General features: G+C 40.3%; 3 protein-coding genes across 3 annotated transcripts in view; 1 reads left to right on the top strand and 2 right to left on the bottom strand.

Annotated features, from left to right (window-relative positions):
- Positions 1–361: 361 nt before the first annotated feature.
- Positions 362–4477, bottom strand: LOC129739111 (sin3 histone deacetylase corepressor complex component SDS3). The gene is made up of 3 exons (XM_055730511.1): positions 3990–4477; positions 3649–3733; positions 362–2003 (listed from the first exon to the last, which is right to left on the bottom strand). The coding sequence occupies exons 1-3, from the start codon at positions 4234–4236 to the stop codon at positions 632–634; spliced, it is 1704 nt and encodes a 567-aa protein (XP_055586486.1). The 5' UTR covers positions 4237–4477; the 3' UTR covers positions 362–631.
- Positions 4478–6806: 2329 nt separating this feature from the next.
- Positions 6807–8377, bottom strand: LOC129754286 (40S ribosomal protein S10b). Its single transcript, XM_055750253.1, has 2 exons — positions 8223–8377; positions 6807–7436 (listed from the first exon to the last, which is right to left on the bottom strand). Exon 2 carries the CDS (start codon positions 7434–7436, stop codon positions 6948–6950), a length of 489 nt encoding a protein of 162 aa, XP_055606228.1. The 5' UTR covers positions 8223–8377; the 3' UTR covers positions 6807–6947.
- A 518-nt stretch (positions 8378–8895) lies between these two features.
- The window catches only part of LOC129758469 (proteoglycan 4-like), a 23480-nt gene continuing 18347 nt past the window's right edge, over positions 8896–14028 (top strand). The window contains exons 1-3 of the mRNA XM_055755978.1: positions 8896–9106; positions 9166–10679; positions 13607–14026. Coding sequence (XP_055611953.1) covers positions 9227–10679; positions 13607–14026 — 1873 coding nt within the window. The 5' untranslated portion in view covers positions 8896–9106; positions 9166–9226. The remainder of the gene's footprint in view (positions 9107–9165; positions 10680–13606; positions 14027–14028) is intronic.

Here is a 14028-nt window from a genome sequence, read left to right as displayed (position 1 = left end):
AATACTTAAAGTCTCTTTCCGAGACTTGGAATGGAATTTGAAATTCAATTAAACGTTCTTTTAAATGAATAGATGGAAGCTTGATTCGACTTTTTTCTATTGTCCACTTCTTCGTACAACATTGACCACGAAACAGAAATTCGATCACATTAATTCAATCCTATTATAGATTGTAGTAGGTTCAAAAAGAGGGGAAAAAGTCTGAATCGACTTCGTATGGAAAAATTATAGTGTTCAGTTGTGTTACTTTTCTTGTTTTGTTTGTGGGATGCAATCTCATGGATTTTGAAGGAAAAATTTTGATCGATGCAACGATTTTTCAGGACATGATCACTTCTTTGAGATTAATTTTGAATTGTTATTAAAAAACCAAGACTAACCTATCTGAATTGTATGTGCATCCTATAAAGACAATTTGAAAAGAAACTTCGGTTCTACCTTCGATTATCATTGATTGTTTAGTTTTGTTAGTTTGTTTTTCAACTACCAACTCAACTGTCGCTAGTGCGAAACTGTTATACTAGATTCGGGACACCTGGCCCAAACTTCATCATTTTCGCGGAAACGAGGCCGAATAATTCATTTTAAAATCCATGAAACTGCAACACCGACTGACTTATTGGCTTCCAGCTCAATTGGCCCGCCGCTTGATAGAAACCTTGCCCCGGCTCAGCTGGTTGGTTAAAATGCGCACCTTCTGCCCGTCCGAGGTCTTCTTGACCCAGATGGCTTCGCTCCCGATGGCGCTAATGTTGGCCGGGAAGCGTGGAATGTCCTTTCCCTCGACGTAGACCGGCTGTCCCCGATGGAACCAGCGGCGCTCGTACAGCAGTTTCCCGTCCTCGATCTTCGTTTCGACGGATGGTGGCTGGCCTTGCTGTTGCTGTTGGGGTTGTTGCGGTTGTTGTTGCTGCTGCGATTGTTGTTGTGTTTGGGACACCGGTTGTTGATTTTGTTGTGAGAGGTTGTTGTTCGGGGGCGCCACTGCTGCAGCTGGTGGTTGCTGTTGAGGACTTGGAATAACCACCGGAGGTTGGGGTTGAGGCGTTGAAGTCTGTGGCGGATTTTGCTGTACCATTTGTTGTGGTGGTTGTTGCTGCTGCTGCGGTTGCTGTTGTTGAACCTGTTGCAGCAGCTGCGGCTGAGATTGCTGCTGTTGTGTCGTTGTTGGCTGAGGTTGCGGTGGTTGTTGCGGCTGTTGTGATGTTTGATTAGCGGTAATCGGAATCGAAATACTGTTGCTCGTCGAGCTGGATGCTTGAATCGGTTGGATGCTCACGGTTGACGATGGAAGCGCCGATATTCCCATCATTTCAGCGGAGTTGGGCATTCCCAATACGCTACCGCTGTTCGAATTGATCGAATAGTTGTTCAAAGATTGACTGGCGGCCAAACCGGTTGGCAGCGGCACATTATTTGGTAGAGATATTCCGTTGCTACTGGCAGCTGCAACTGCTGAAGATGAAGCAGCGGCAGCAGCAGCCGCGGCCGCAGCAGCTGCAGCGGCATTTTGGGCACGAACTGCCTGCACAGCCTTCCCGCGGCTGATGAGTTTCAGATCATTTTCAACTTCCTTCTCGTCCAAAAGCAACACCAACTGACCACTTGTCGGTTTTCTACGTTTTTCCGGCACCGGAAGCGGTTCGTTAGGACGGCGCCGCAGCTTCCTGGTAATGGTAGGCTTAACATCAATCGATTCCCCTGCCAGTTCCATCGTAGCCCTCTCGGTTTCGATCATCTTCCGCCGCTCCTCGAAATCGGTCATCAGATTTTCCTTCAGATCGATCTTCTTCTCCTCGTACTCCTTGACGGCGGCATTCTTCTCCAGGATGTAGTCCCGCTCGACGCAGCTGATCAGGTACTCACGGTAGATCTCATTCAGACGGATGCGCTCGCTGTACTGCTGCTCCAGCTTCTTGACCCGCCGGACGTACTCCGGGTGCGAACCGGAACGCAGCTCTTCCAGCTGCTTCTTGAGCGAGGCCAGCTTGTCCTGGTACATCCTGGAAGAAAATGAACATTTTTCAAATTAGCTAATGCAAAATGAATCTGTATTACAGAGAAGAATCGACTTATTTGAATGAACGCACGCAATATCGAAGAAGCTTGAGAATAACACTGGGGTAAAGTGACTTCCTTGTGGAACACCATGAGTTACAAAGAGGAATTTAAAAAGAAATCTCATTTCACGGTTACATTTGGTTCAGGTGGAGAAAATTAAGAAATGGATAGACAGTGTAACCTGCTTGTGTGAGACTGATAAACCTTCAAGTTATCATTGCATTTAGGACCGTTTTTTCTGCTGTAAGACAGCTTAGATAGAAGAAGTATCTGAGTATAGTTTGTACAATCGTAGGAGTACAACCACATCGTAGAGTCGAAGTCCAGGTAAACACACGACGGGCGATAGTTTAGGATTACCATACTTGAACCCGAGAGTGGAACATCAAAGACTCCTCAATAGGTCGCGTGTGATGGTTCCAGGAAAGCTAAGAACTCGAGTCTTTATGAGGAGAGGTCAAAAATGAGTATGATGAAGGTTTCTTGTAAAATGCTCGATTTAAGAATACACCTACGAAATAAATAAACCGCAAATGCACGTTTAAAAAACTGTGGAGACGAATATCACTACTTTTACGTAGCCTTAGTAATACTGTTAACAATTATTTAGTGTTGCGATTGTTTTGCGGAAGGGATGACTAGGGTTTCAACTTCCATTCATAATATGGATCACGAAAAATTGGACATCTAGAACCTACCGCTGAATTTACTTATTAAAAATGAACATCTAGAACCTTCCGCTGAATTTAAATTTAAATGAAATGACCAACACCTCTTCTAATTTCGGTCACATTATAAAACTACGTTTAATAAGATTGGGTATAACGACAAGGGCAGCTGTTCGCAAAATATCCGTTTTGGGGGAAATTTGAGTTGTGGTTTGATTTTGTTCTCCTGGCTGTAAATTTTAACCGATTTTGATGATATTCTGATATTATATTCATTGTGAAGGTAATTTATTCTAGTTACTCAACATTTAAAAATAAAATCGATATGTATTACCAGGTTATAAGAAACTGGTTCAGAAAGTAAAAAGACCGAAAAATCAATTTTATTTTTAGAATACCCATAACTTTTGACAGCTTTTCTGAATTTAAGTGTTTCAATCATGTTTGAAATTGTCAAGAATCCATCTATTCGACAATGTATAGATATGTTGGGGTTCATTGAAAGTTTTGACCGCTATCTCAGAGCTTCGGTAGAAAAAAAAATCTTACTTGAAAAAAACAACATTCAATTTTGGCTTCGCTTAGCTGTTTTTCATTTCCCAATGAACCGATTTTCAAAACTAAAATTTAATTTTTTTTGTTAATTTGATCATTATTTTCATAGAACATACTTGGTCTGTCAAAACTTTGTTGTTCAGTATATTGGAATGATGATAAAGATGTTTGAAATGTGCGCTTCGGGTCATATTGACCTGAACAGCTTTGGAGGGTTAAAAATAATTAGAAAAAATTCTGTAGTGATTTAAAAATTAGAAAAAGTTCATTTGTCTCTTAGGCAAAATTTGTTCAGTTGATTACTTTTGCGATTCTAGCCAATTCAGGTCCAGGTCGTTTCATGTTCGACCAGGACCATACTTACTGTTCCTTGATCTCGATCGGTTCATCCAGGCTCCGATGGTGGCTGCTGCTGGAACCCATCTCGGTCTCACTAGCCTCCTCCGTATCTAAAATGGCAACGAAACGTAATCGATTAGCCTACCTATCTAGCTAATTGCATCATTCTATATTCTGCAGGGTACAGTGCCGTAAAATTTTCCCCATCGTCCATTTTCACCCACCATTCATTATCTGAAGCCGAAAAACAAAATTTCCATTGACCCTCATTTTGCAAGCGGGCGCTTGTAGTGAGTCAAGTTAAAAAAAAAAAAAAAAAAAAAGCACCCCACTCGCTCTCGAACCCTTTCATTCAAGCCAACCTACCTTCCTCGCTATCGTCGACGTTGTCATCGTCTATCGTCATTCCTCCGGGACCATCCTCGAAGTAATCCGGATGGCTGTTGTTATTGTTGCTGCTGCTCATCACCACTTCCAGCTGCGGTCCATCAGCTTCGAATATCGAATCCTGATCCGGATGAAGATTGCTGCTGCTGCTGTTGTTGTTGTTATGGTGGGTCGAATTGTTAACCAGGGCAGCACCGAAGGGAGACGAGGAAGACATCTTCACCATTCGCTGATTTTTCTTTTCTTTTTCCTTGATTTTAAACTCGACACAAAACCCGAATACCTATCGGAACTACCGTAAAACCTTCCTCTCGATTAACAAATCTAACTAGAACACAAAGCAGAAGTCGATCGGCTACGCTTTTTCCACAAATCGAAAATATTAGAAAATTTTCTTCGCGACCATCGGCACTGCTGCCATTACAGAAGACGCGCGTCCGTCGAATCAAATCGAATAAAAAAAAGAAAACCGCACACGGACGGGAGGCTGACAGCTGGCAGTGTTGCGCGAAGTTTCGAAGTGACGAAACGATTAAAGAAAATTAGTCATATTGCTGGTAAATTTAACTCGATTCCGAAGGGAAAAATAGGGATGTTCCTCGTCGATCCGTTTTCAAACAACTTTGTATGGAGGAATTACTGAAATTTCTACTGAGTTCTTGTTATATTTAACTTGTGAGCACATACTATAACGTGCTATAACTTTGAATAATCTCGTTTGTTACATTTATTTTTCGAGTTTTCATTAAATGCTCAACAAATACGATTATGATTGCATCGTGATCTACTCTACATCCGTAATTTGATATAAAACATGGATCAACAAGAATAATTTTTGTACTGGAGTTTCATCAAATCTAAAAGGGGTGAAATTTTTTTTTATAAAAGGTGGCGAAAACTAAAAACGGTCAATTTATTGATCATACCGACACTTTTTATTTACCTACCCTTAAGACTTTTTCCGCTAAAACTCGCTTGTTTCTTAATCGATTTTACAAAATTTATAGTTTTGGAACACTAGAACTCACTCTATAGAAGCTCACTAGAACCGTTATGAAATGGCATTTTTTTTGCATATAGTTTTGTTGCAATAACCTTGCGTTAACATACTCAAAATCCAGTGTTAAGTCGAATTTAGTTGCTAGAATAGTCTTAGAAAATGCATATTGATAAAAAGTTCAAAAAACAGTTACCTTTGAATATATTCGTCAAAAATTTTGTGTTTCCTGTTTTAGAAATCTAACTATGCAAAAATATCACAAATTACGTCAACTTTTTAATTCAATTATCATTTTTTTAAATTGTAATTGGAACAGCTTTGGCGGTTGATTCATTTATAAAAAGTACGGATTTGACACCACTTTTTTACAATATTTTTGTGGCCATGATCTAACGAAATTAAAAAAAAATCCATATCTGCAGCATATAGCTTCTAAATTCAGCTTTCTTTCGAGCACTTAATAATTGTAACGTGACTAAAATATGATTCTCAGACAAAATTAGGCTGTAAATTTATTTTCAAGTTATTCAAAGTCTAAGAAAAAAAAATCTGAAAAAAATGCTTCGAGAAAAAGACTAAGTTAGTTAAGCTATCCAGAACTATGAATTTTGTAAAAATCGGTTGAGAAACAAGGGATTTTTAGCGGAAAAAGTGATAGGAGTCATTTAGACCCCCGGCGGTATAAATATAGGTGTCTACAAATTAAAAAAAAATTATAAAAAAAAGGAAAAATAAGTGCATTTTGAAAATAAAAATAGTCATAAAGAAAAATTTGCGGAAGAAAAAACAAAATTCTATTAAGAGTTATAAAATAGTCATTTGAAGTTAAAAAAAATGTCATTTGATTCCCTCCAGTACGTTTTAGTGTTGAAAAAAAATCTTACTTGCTTATTTTATGCCTTTGTTTATGCAACGTATATTTCTATCCGAAATTTAGGAAAACTTACCGAGGTTTTTTTACGATTAAGACGCTAACAATTTTCATTACAACTGGCATTTTATTTGAAATTTAATATGGCCCTCTTAACAATAAAAAGCCCAAGGTCGAAAAAAGTCGGCCCTCCAAACACAAACAGCTCAATTAATGCAATTTCTTGGGCTGAATTTTAACAAATAACTTTTTTTGAGTTACTTAGTGTTGAATTCAAATTTGGTGACCGTTTATCTACTATACATTTCTGACATTTAAGCTCATACTGTTTTCATACTGAATTTGATTTTGGGACTTGGAAATTTTAACTCTTTTTCTGAAGCATGTTTTTTTTTAGAATTGTATTTTGATGCTCGAATCAATTGTAGACGTGAGAAGTAAGACGTGAAACCTGTCCAATTTTTCATATCTGATGTCTCAGACCTCCAATCTCATATCTCTAGTCCGTTCTAATTGGGAAAACCCCTGTAGTTTAGTTACAGAAAACAACAAAATTCAAAATATGTGCAAAGCACTTATGAGCTGATTTTGATTAATTTGAGGTTTAGTCCAAATATGAAATCATTTTTCCTCTAACTCTTTATCAGATAACGTTTGAAAATATGTGAAAATTCAGTTTAAAATCAATACTGATATTATGAAATCGCTTGGTACATCTTTGTACCTGAAAATAATCGCATTCTCGTAGGTGATGGAAAGAATTAGAGAAACATGAGATATCAAAGAACGAAAGAACATAAGCCGCAAATATCATGAATTTTTCGAAAAAAAAAATGTTTTAACATCTAGAACAGTTCCTTACCTTTTCCGAGTATCAACTGAAGGCTTTCTTTTCTCACTATCCGACAACACCGAGCCGAAAAAATTCCATTCAGGACGTTCTCTGTTTTTTTAATCTTAAACCATAGATTGTTTTATTATTAAATGTACACAATAGGGTACCCAGTACCGATGTGTTATCCGCAGAAATGTTGTTTGGTTAAACATCTCGAACCAATGATGCCATTTACTGGGGTCGGGATCCACGGCCGAATCCTCCGCGGAACTCCACATCGCCGGCTCCGGCACCGACGTCTCCCTTCTTGTCCGGACCGCCGGGTTGTTGCGTCCTGCGGTAGGCCTGTCGGTCTTCGGCTCCCTTGCCACCATCGCCTCCGGATCGTCCGGCTCCGGGTTGTCCGGCACGGGCCCGCTGCGGTTCGGTACGGTTGGCGCGCTTCAGCGTCGACGGCACGATCTCCGGGGGCAGGTGCAGGTACGAGCGCAGATACTCGATACCCTCATTGGTCAGATACCAGTAGTAGTGACGCCAGGCGAACTGCTCCTTGACGTAGTTCTTGGACTTCAGAGACTGCATCGTCTTGATTACGTGCAGGTTCGGGATAGCCTCCAGCTCCGGGTGCTTCGGGGCGTAGAAATCCTTCTGAGCCACCAGGACTCCCTCCTTGAAGAGGTACTCATAGATGGCGACGCGATGGGCTTTTGGCATAAACATCTGCAAAAGATTAGGATAGGTTGATTAGTACAAGTTGTCATTTTCTGAAAACTTTATTTCAATAAATTGTTTTCTGCTTCCCTACAGCCTTTGTAATTTAAGTTTTTCGTGTTTTCTAAATGATGGAGTTCTACCCTATTTTTTTATTTTTTTGTTAGTTGTTTTTGTATATTAATCCAAATATTTAAATCCTTATAAAATGGTTTACAAATTTTAATTTATAGCCAAGAAAGATTACTATCACAAATGTAAACAACTTAGTCGGATTAATCTAAAAATGTCCAATAAAATTACTCATGAAAGGACATATTCGATAAACACTGTATGTAATAATGTAATGGTAAAAAACGGATTCTGAGCCCTATTATTGTTCTTCCATAAGAAACATAAAAAGAACAACCAACTAGCGGTAGATACACCATACCAAAATATTAGGCCTGAAGTCACAGAATATTAATTTTCAAATTTTTGAGTAATGCTGGCCCTGTTACGACCAGAATTCAATCAATGAAATATTACTTAACATTAATGTTAATCTATAAAAAATACTGTTCCAATAATCGGTTCTCTGTGACAACAAACGAGTGAGGTTAATGTAAATCATCCATTTTTTATGTTGACACTAGCTGGGGATCCGCCACGAAAAATCTCTTCCTATCAGCCCGAATCCAAGTTCCTGCCCACAAAAATCGATTTCACATAATCCCAAAGGACTCGCGCTCCTCTTAAAACATAATTTAAACCGCACAAAACACCATTTTCTCGGGGAAATTCACAAAAATTCACCTTGATCGAAATGTGTCACTACACTTCCATACGATTGCCGGAAAGAGAAAGAGCGTAGAACGGGGTTTTGCGGGGCGAGAGCTCGCACGAAGATTTGTCAAATCGTCACTGACAGCTCGAAATTGACAGCTGGTCGGCTGGAACGCAAACTTCGTTTCCGGTTTGTAGGCTTGCAAAATTTTAGACGATTTTGAATTAATTTTTAACACGTTGACGGACAGTTGTGTCTATATAGCCGTCAAGTTCAAGTTCACTATGTGACATGACGGCAATAGCCGTCCAATACGAAACGGTCGTTTAGGGATACGACGGAGGAGGGTACACCTACCCTACAATTTTTTTTTTCGAAAACATGACACTAGGCTTCTACTTGTACGCTATAAGTAGAAAGTTTTTGGAATTAGGCCATTTTCGATACCACTGTAATATGTGTGTATATTGGGTTTTAATAAATTTGGGTTTTAATCATGATTAAAATTTTATTGCAATTTTACTCATAAAAGCTTTAAAAAAAACTATTGCAATTTAAGCATTCGTTTTCAGCTGCTGGTGTTTGAATCGCAAAGCGGCCTCAAATTCAAACAGAAAATTTAGCTCAGTGCATTGGAACGCAAACTTAATTTGAAAATCAAAACAAAACTCCGGCGCTCTTCATTATCGACGTTCGGTTCGGGTCCATTTTTTATGTTTTTCGTCAGTTGCAAATTCGTAGCAAGCCGAATCGAAAACCACTTTGTGTCTTGCTTCCAAATCCAAAATCCGGATGAGATTTTCCACCGTCGTTCCTCGGTCATTTTCCGGTAGTTTTGGTGAGAATCTAATTTCTTAGGAGTGATTGGGTCCCCCGGGAGGTGCTTCAAGGGACCAAGTTTTCTGTCGGATTGGTAAGTGAGAGTTTAAAATTGACGCAATTTCATAATTTGACGGTTGGTTTTGGTTGTAGATTTTTCTTTTAACTTTGTTTGGCGAAATTTAAGACGAAATAAAACTTGATCCGTGCAAAAATGAATCGATTGGCGAAACTTCGCCGACAGAGCAGTCGTTTGTCGGCTGGTCTTAATTCGAGCAGTCAATCGATGGGTGGTTCTGGGGGATATGAAACGGCCAACGACGAGAGTATCACCTCAACCAATTCCCTTTACTATTCGGTCTCGGAACAACCAGATACACCTATTAAAAATAAGGACGTTACCGATGTTGCAATTCAGGCCGATGAGAAAGATCCCGAGAAAACGCTAGCCAATTTGACGGATCCGCTTGGTAACATCGTTAAAGACAGTTCGATCGATGCCACTTTGGAGAACGACTTCTCTGTTGAGGAAGTTAGCACGATCCGGAAGCCAATGCTGATGCAGGCTTCTCCGGCCACGGTAAAAATTGCGAGCAAAATGGTCGTTAAGTATTTGGGTGTTTCTTCCACCCCGGCCAAAGCTTTAAAGAGCGCTCAGAAAACCCCCAAAGGAAGCTCGCAGAAGAATATGAGTGGAATTGTCATGTTGGATGATTCGGACGAGAAAAAATCTAACTCGTTGATGGGCAAATTCAGGGAGCCCAAGCTATCGGAATGTTCCGAGGAAGCAGAAGATTCGAAGCTGACGATGGACAACAGCGTTCAATCGGTGGTCGATGGCCCAGGGGTTTTGGTCGCAGGGAACAAATCGTTTGGAACGAATGTTTTGTCCAACTTTTTCGCTACGTTGGATGTAAATAAGCAAACTCCGGTTGCGGTTTCGGCCCCGGAAATAAGACTGACAGAAGATACAATAACTTCACAGGACAAGGTTAGCCCACCGAATGTAAAAGGACGTGAAACTAATACGCTTCAGAATTTCTTTGATTCTCTGAAGAAAAATCCTGAACCCAACAAGGAAAATCAACCGGACCCGAAGCGAAAATCTTCCGTACGTAAATCGTTGATTCCGAAACACTCGGAAGAACGGGCTAAAACGCGATTGTCCCAGCTGGCTGGCAACAGGGTGGCATCGCCCATCGTAAGACCTCCTCGAAAATCATCAATCATCAAACTGATTCCGGAACGGTTGAAGGAAATGCGCAAAGCCACCACACCACAGTCCAACGAGCTGGTTCAAGTTGTAAACCGTAAAAGCGTCATTCCTTCACCTGCAACTGTCACTGAACCAAGAGTTCCGACACCCAAAAAACCTGCCACAGAACCAACGGAACCGATTGGGGATTCGCAAAGAATCAAACCAAAAATTCCGCTAACCGGAATTCGAAAATCAATCATTCCTCCTCCGGTAACCAAGAAATCACATCCGAAGCCCAAATCTCCGATGGCAGCCAGAGGCGGTACCACAACAAATGTGGCAACTACTGCTGCCTTGAAGAGGAAATCCGTGGTTCCGACAGCTTCTCGACGATCTGTGCTGCCGGCCACCACCGGCGTTAGACGTTCTGTGATGACAACGAATGCGACAGGCGTTGCTGCGGGAATAGGTAAATAAAAATTTATCCTGTAGTTTGCTAGATTAACCAGAAATGAATCGCCCACAGCGATTGAAGGGCATCACAACACAACGATATTCAATGTTTTGTTTGGGTAATTTTCTGAATTTTACCGAAATTATTTTGAAGTAAGCTAGCAAGGTTTTCATGGTCACTTGTAGTGACAAAAAGGGGAAAAAAAATACTTTGGCAATCTTAGTGAAAATAAGTGAATCAACAACTGAACTCTCAGTATTCAGCTGTTAATGATTTTCATGACTCATTTCTTATTTCGAATTTTTCACTTATCATTTTCTAATTGAGACATTCATATCTGAATTCTTATTTATCTTTTCGTATTTCTCGTTTGTCATCTCAACTCTCATATTTATTTTTAAAATTCTCATTTCGAATTTCCCATTTCTTGTGTTACATTTTCCGTTGCTCTTTTCTTATTGCTAATTTCCCATTTCTAATCTGTCGCTTTTAGTTTCTTATTTCTCACTTCTCATTTCTGATTTCTCAGCCCTTATAACTCATTTCGCATATTCTATTTTCCGTTTTCGCTTTCCATTTCTGTTGTCTCATTGCCCAAGTGTTGTTTTTGAGAGCCAAAGAAAAAATCCGCAAAACATGCTTTAGGAATAAACACAGATCAGCATATTCGTTCATTTGAATAAAGTGATTAAGTGATAAATAAATTGAATGATGCGATCTTAACATTTTTGTAAATTGGTTTACTCTGACTGAGACAACTACTCTTTCTATCTTTCTGTCGTTTCATTAAAAAAAACCAGCTTTCTGTTAAAAAAGTTAACTAGTCACGGAATTTTGAATATTTAAATTGAGACTTCAGACGTAGACATGAGACCAGTGTCTTTTCATGTCTAATATCTTACTAAGTCGGTCTCACATCTTATGTCTCATATCTCATGTCTTGTGCTTGTGTCTCAGGTTTCAGATCTCATGTCTCAGGGCTTATGGCTCAGGTCTCACCTTTAAAACCTCAGAGCCTCTCCCAAATTCGAAAATTGTTTGTGATTGCAAAACACTGGAATATTGCTTTCAGATACCGTGTTAATTCCCAAAAACCGCGTAAAAAACCGTGCTAATTGCGAAAAACCGTGTAAACAAAATTTGAAGCTGGGACAGGGAGGACATAAGTCTTGAGACTTGACGTCTGAGACCTGAGACAAGAGACTGGAGACCTGAGACAAGCGACTTGAGACCTGAGACCTGAGACTTGACACCTGAGACCTGAGACCTGAGAACTGAGACAAGAGACAAGAGACATGAGACATGAGACTTGAGACCTGAGACCTGAGTCATGAAACATGCAAAAATCAGACATAATACCTGGGACATGAGACACGAGACATGAGACATGAAACATGCGAAATCAGACATGATACCTGAGACATGAGACACGAGACATGAGACGTGAGACCTGAGACCTGGAACATGAGACAAGAGACATGAGACTTGAGACCAGAGACATGAGGAGACCTGGGCAGTGTTGGTAAATTTCGCCCGTCACGCTTGACCCGACTAGTTTTGTTTCATCAAACGACGGGCACTGTTCTCAATTGACGGAGCCTCCCTTTTCGCATGACGGATAAAGCACGACAACAATCAACATTTCTCCATCATCGACTGGCGAAGCTCCTACACATGGTCAACATTTCTCCTGAGAGTGACTGGTAAATCTCATCACACTTCGATCGGCTTCTGACGGCAGGTACAACTAATTGAACGACTTGCTGGCAGAGAGCAACAATAGCAATAAAAAACTGAAAACGAGCTTGCTGGCAGGAGCAACAATAATAATAAATGCGTTTCTTTTTCGTCTTCGGTCGTCTTCGGCTTGCTGGCAGGAGTAACAATAATAATAAATGCGTTTCTTTTTCGTCTTCAGCTCGGTCGACGACTCGTTCGAATGCGATTGGTAAATGCTGACTATGGAATTTTTTCAGCTTCAAACGACTGGGGGTTGAATGACTGGCAAACGAAGTGACTGGTCGTTAAGGAACAGTCAATTGATTTTGACGGACCAAGAGGCTTCACAGTCACAGCTTCACGCCTCATGACGATGAGTTTTGCCAAGCCTGGACCTGGGACCTAAGAACTGAGACCTGAGACCTGAGACATGAAACTTGAGACCTGAGACCTTGTAACAGGTTCCATGTATCATGTCTCAGGTCTCAAATCTCAGGTCTGATGTCTCATGTCTCATAACTCATGTCTCATGTCTCAGCCTAGTCTCAGGTCTCGAGTATCATGTATCTTGTCTCATGTTCCAGGTCTTAGGTCTCACGTCTCATGTCTCGTGTCTCAGGTCTCAGGTCTCAAGTCTTAATGTCTCATGTCTTGTCTCAGGTCTCAGGTCTAAGGTCTCAGGTCTTAAAAAAACCACTGACTTATAAAAAACGAAAATGACATGATTGGCAAAATGAAAAAAGACAAAATTGACGAAATGACTCAGACACAACGATATGAAATAACAGAAAATCGTTAAAAATTAATCAAAAGTTTGTCGTTTGTGATTTTGGCAATAATTTAAGTTTTTCTGTTTATGTTGCATTTTGTCATTTTTGTGTCCTTAGTGAAATTTTAGAAGTTTGCATTTTTTTTGAATGTTTTTTTGTTAGTCTTTTTTTTAAATTTGAATGATGGTCTCAGTTTGCATTTTTGTCAATTTAAATAGTCATTTTATATTTTTGTAATTTTATCTTGTAGATTTTAATGTTTTAAATAATCAATAGTTTTTGGACCATTGGCATTGTATTGGTAAATATTTCTTAATTTGAAGTATTTTTTTCGAAATCTATTTCAAAGTCCTCGGTTGCCTGGAAAACGGCAAGAAATAGCATTTTTTTAAGTAATAGCAGCATATTGCAAATTTTCTAAATCTTTTTTCCCTTCTTCCATTCTGCCGACAGCTCAACCAACCAGCAACCGAGCTTTGTCAGTTCAAAGCCGACTCGGCAAACGAACCAGTTCAGCCGGTCCGCAGGAACCTGCCGAACCGGTACCACCGAAGGTGTCCCGCAAATCACTGGCCCCGATCAAAGAATCTATCCCGGACAAGTCACCCCGAGACGTTGCCTCCAAACCAACAACGGCTGCACCATCACGCATACGACCACCAACGACAAGCGGTTTCAAGGCACCGCAAAGCTTCTCCTGTGACCAGTGCCAACGATCGTTCCGTTTCAAAACATCGCTCGATTCGCATAAGAAAACTACCCATGGCAGCGACGCATCTCCCGGATCCAACACAAGCAACAAGCGAAACGACTCGGACAGTGTCTCGTCCACGGCATCGATAAACCCCGGAAGCGATAACAAGTGCCGGTACTGT

This window comes from Uranotaenia lowii, chromosome 1 (assembly GCF_029784155.1).
Source record: "Uranotaenia lowii strain MFRU-FL chromosome 1, ASM2978415v1, whole genome shotgun sequence".
NCBI lineage: Eukaryota > Metazoa > Arthropoda > Insecta > Diptera > Culicidae > Uranotaenia > Uranotaenia lowii.
The sequence above is the reverse complement of the archived record's forward strand: the minus strand, read 5'-3'. Positions and strand labels throughout refer to the sequence as shown.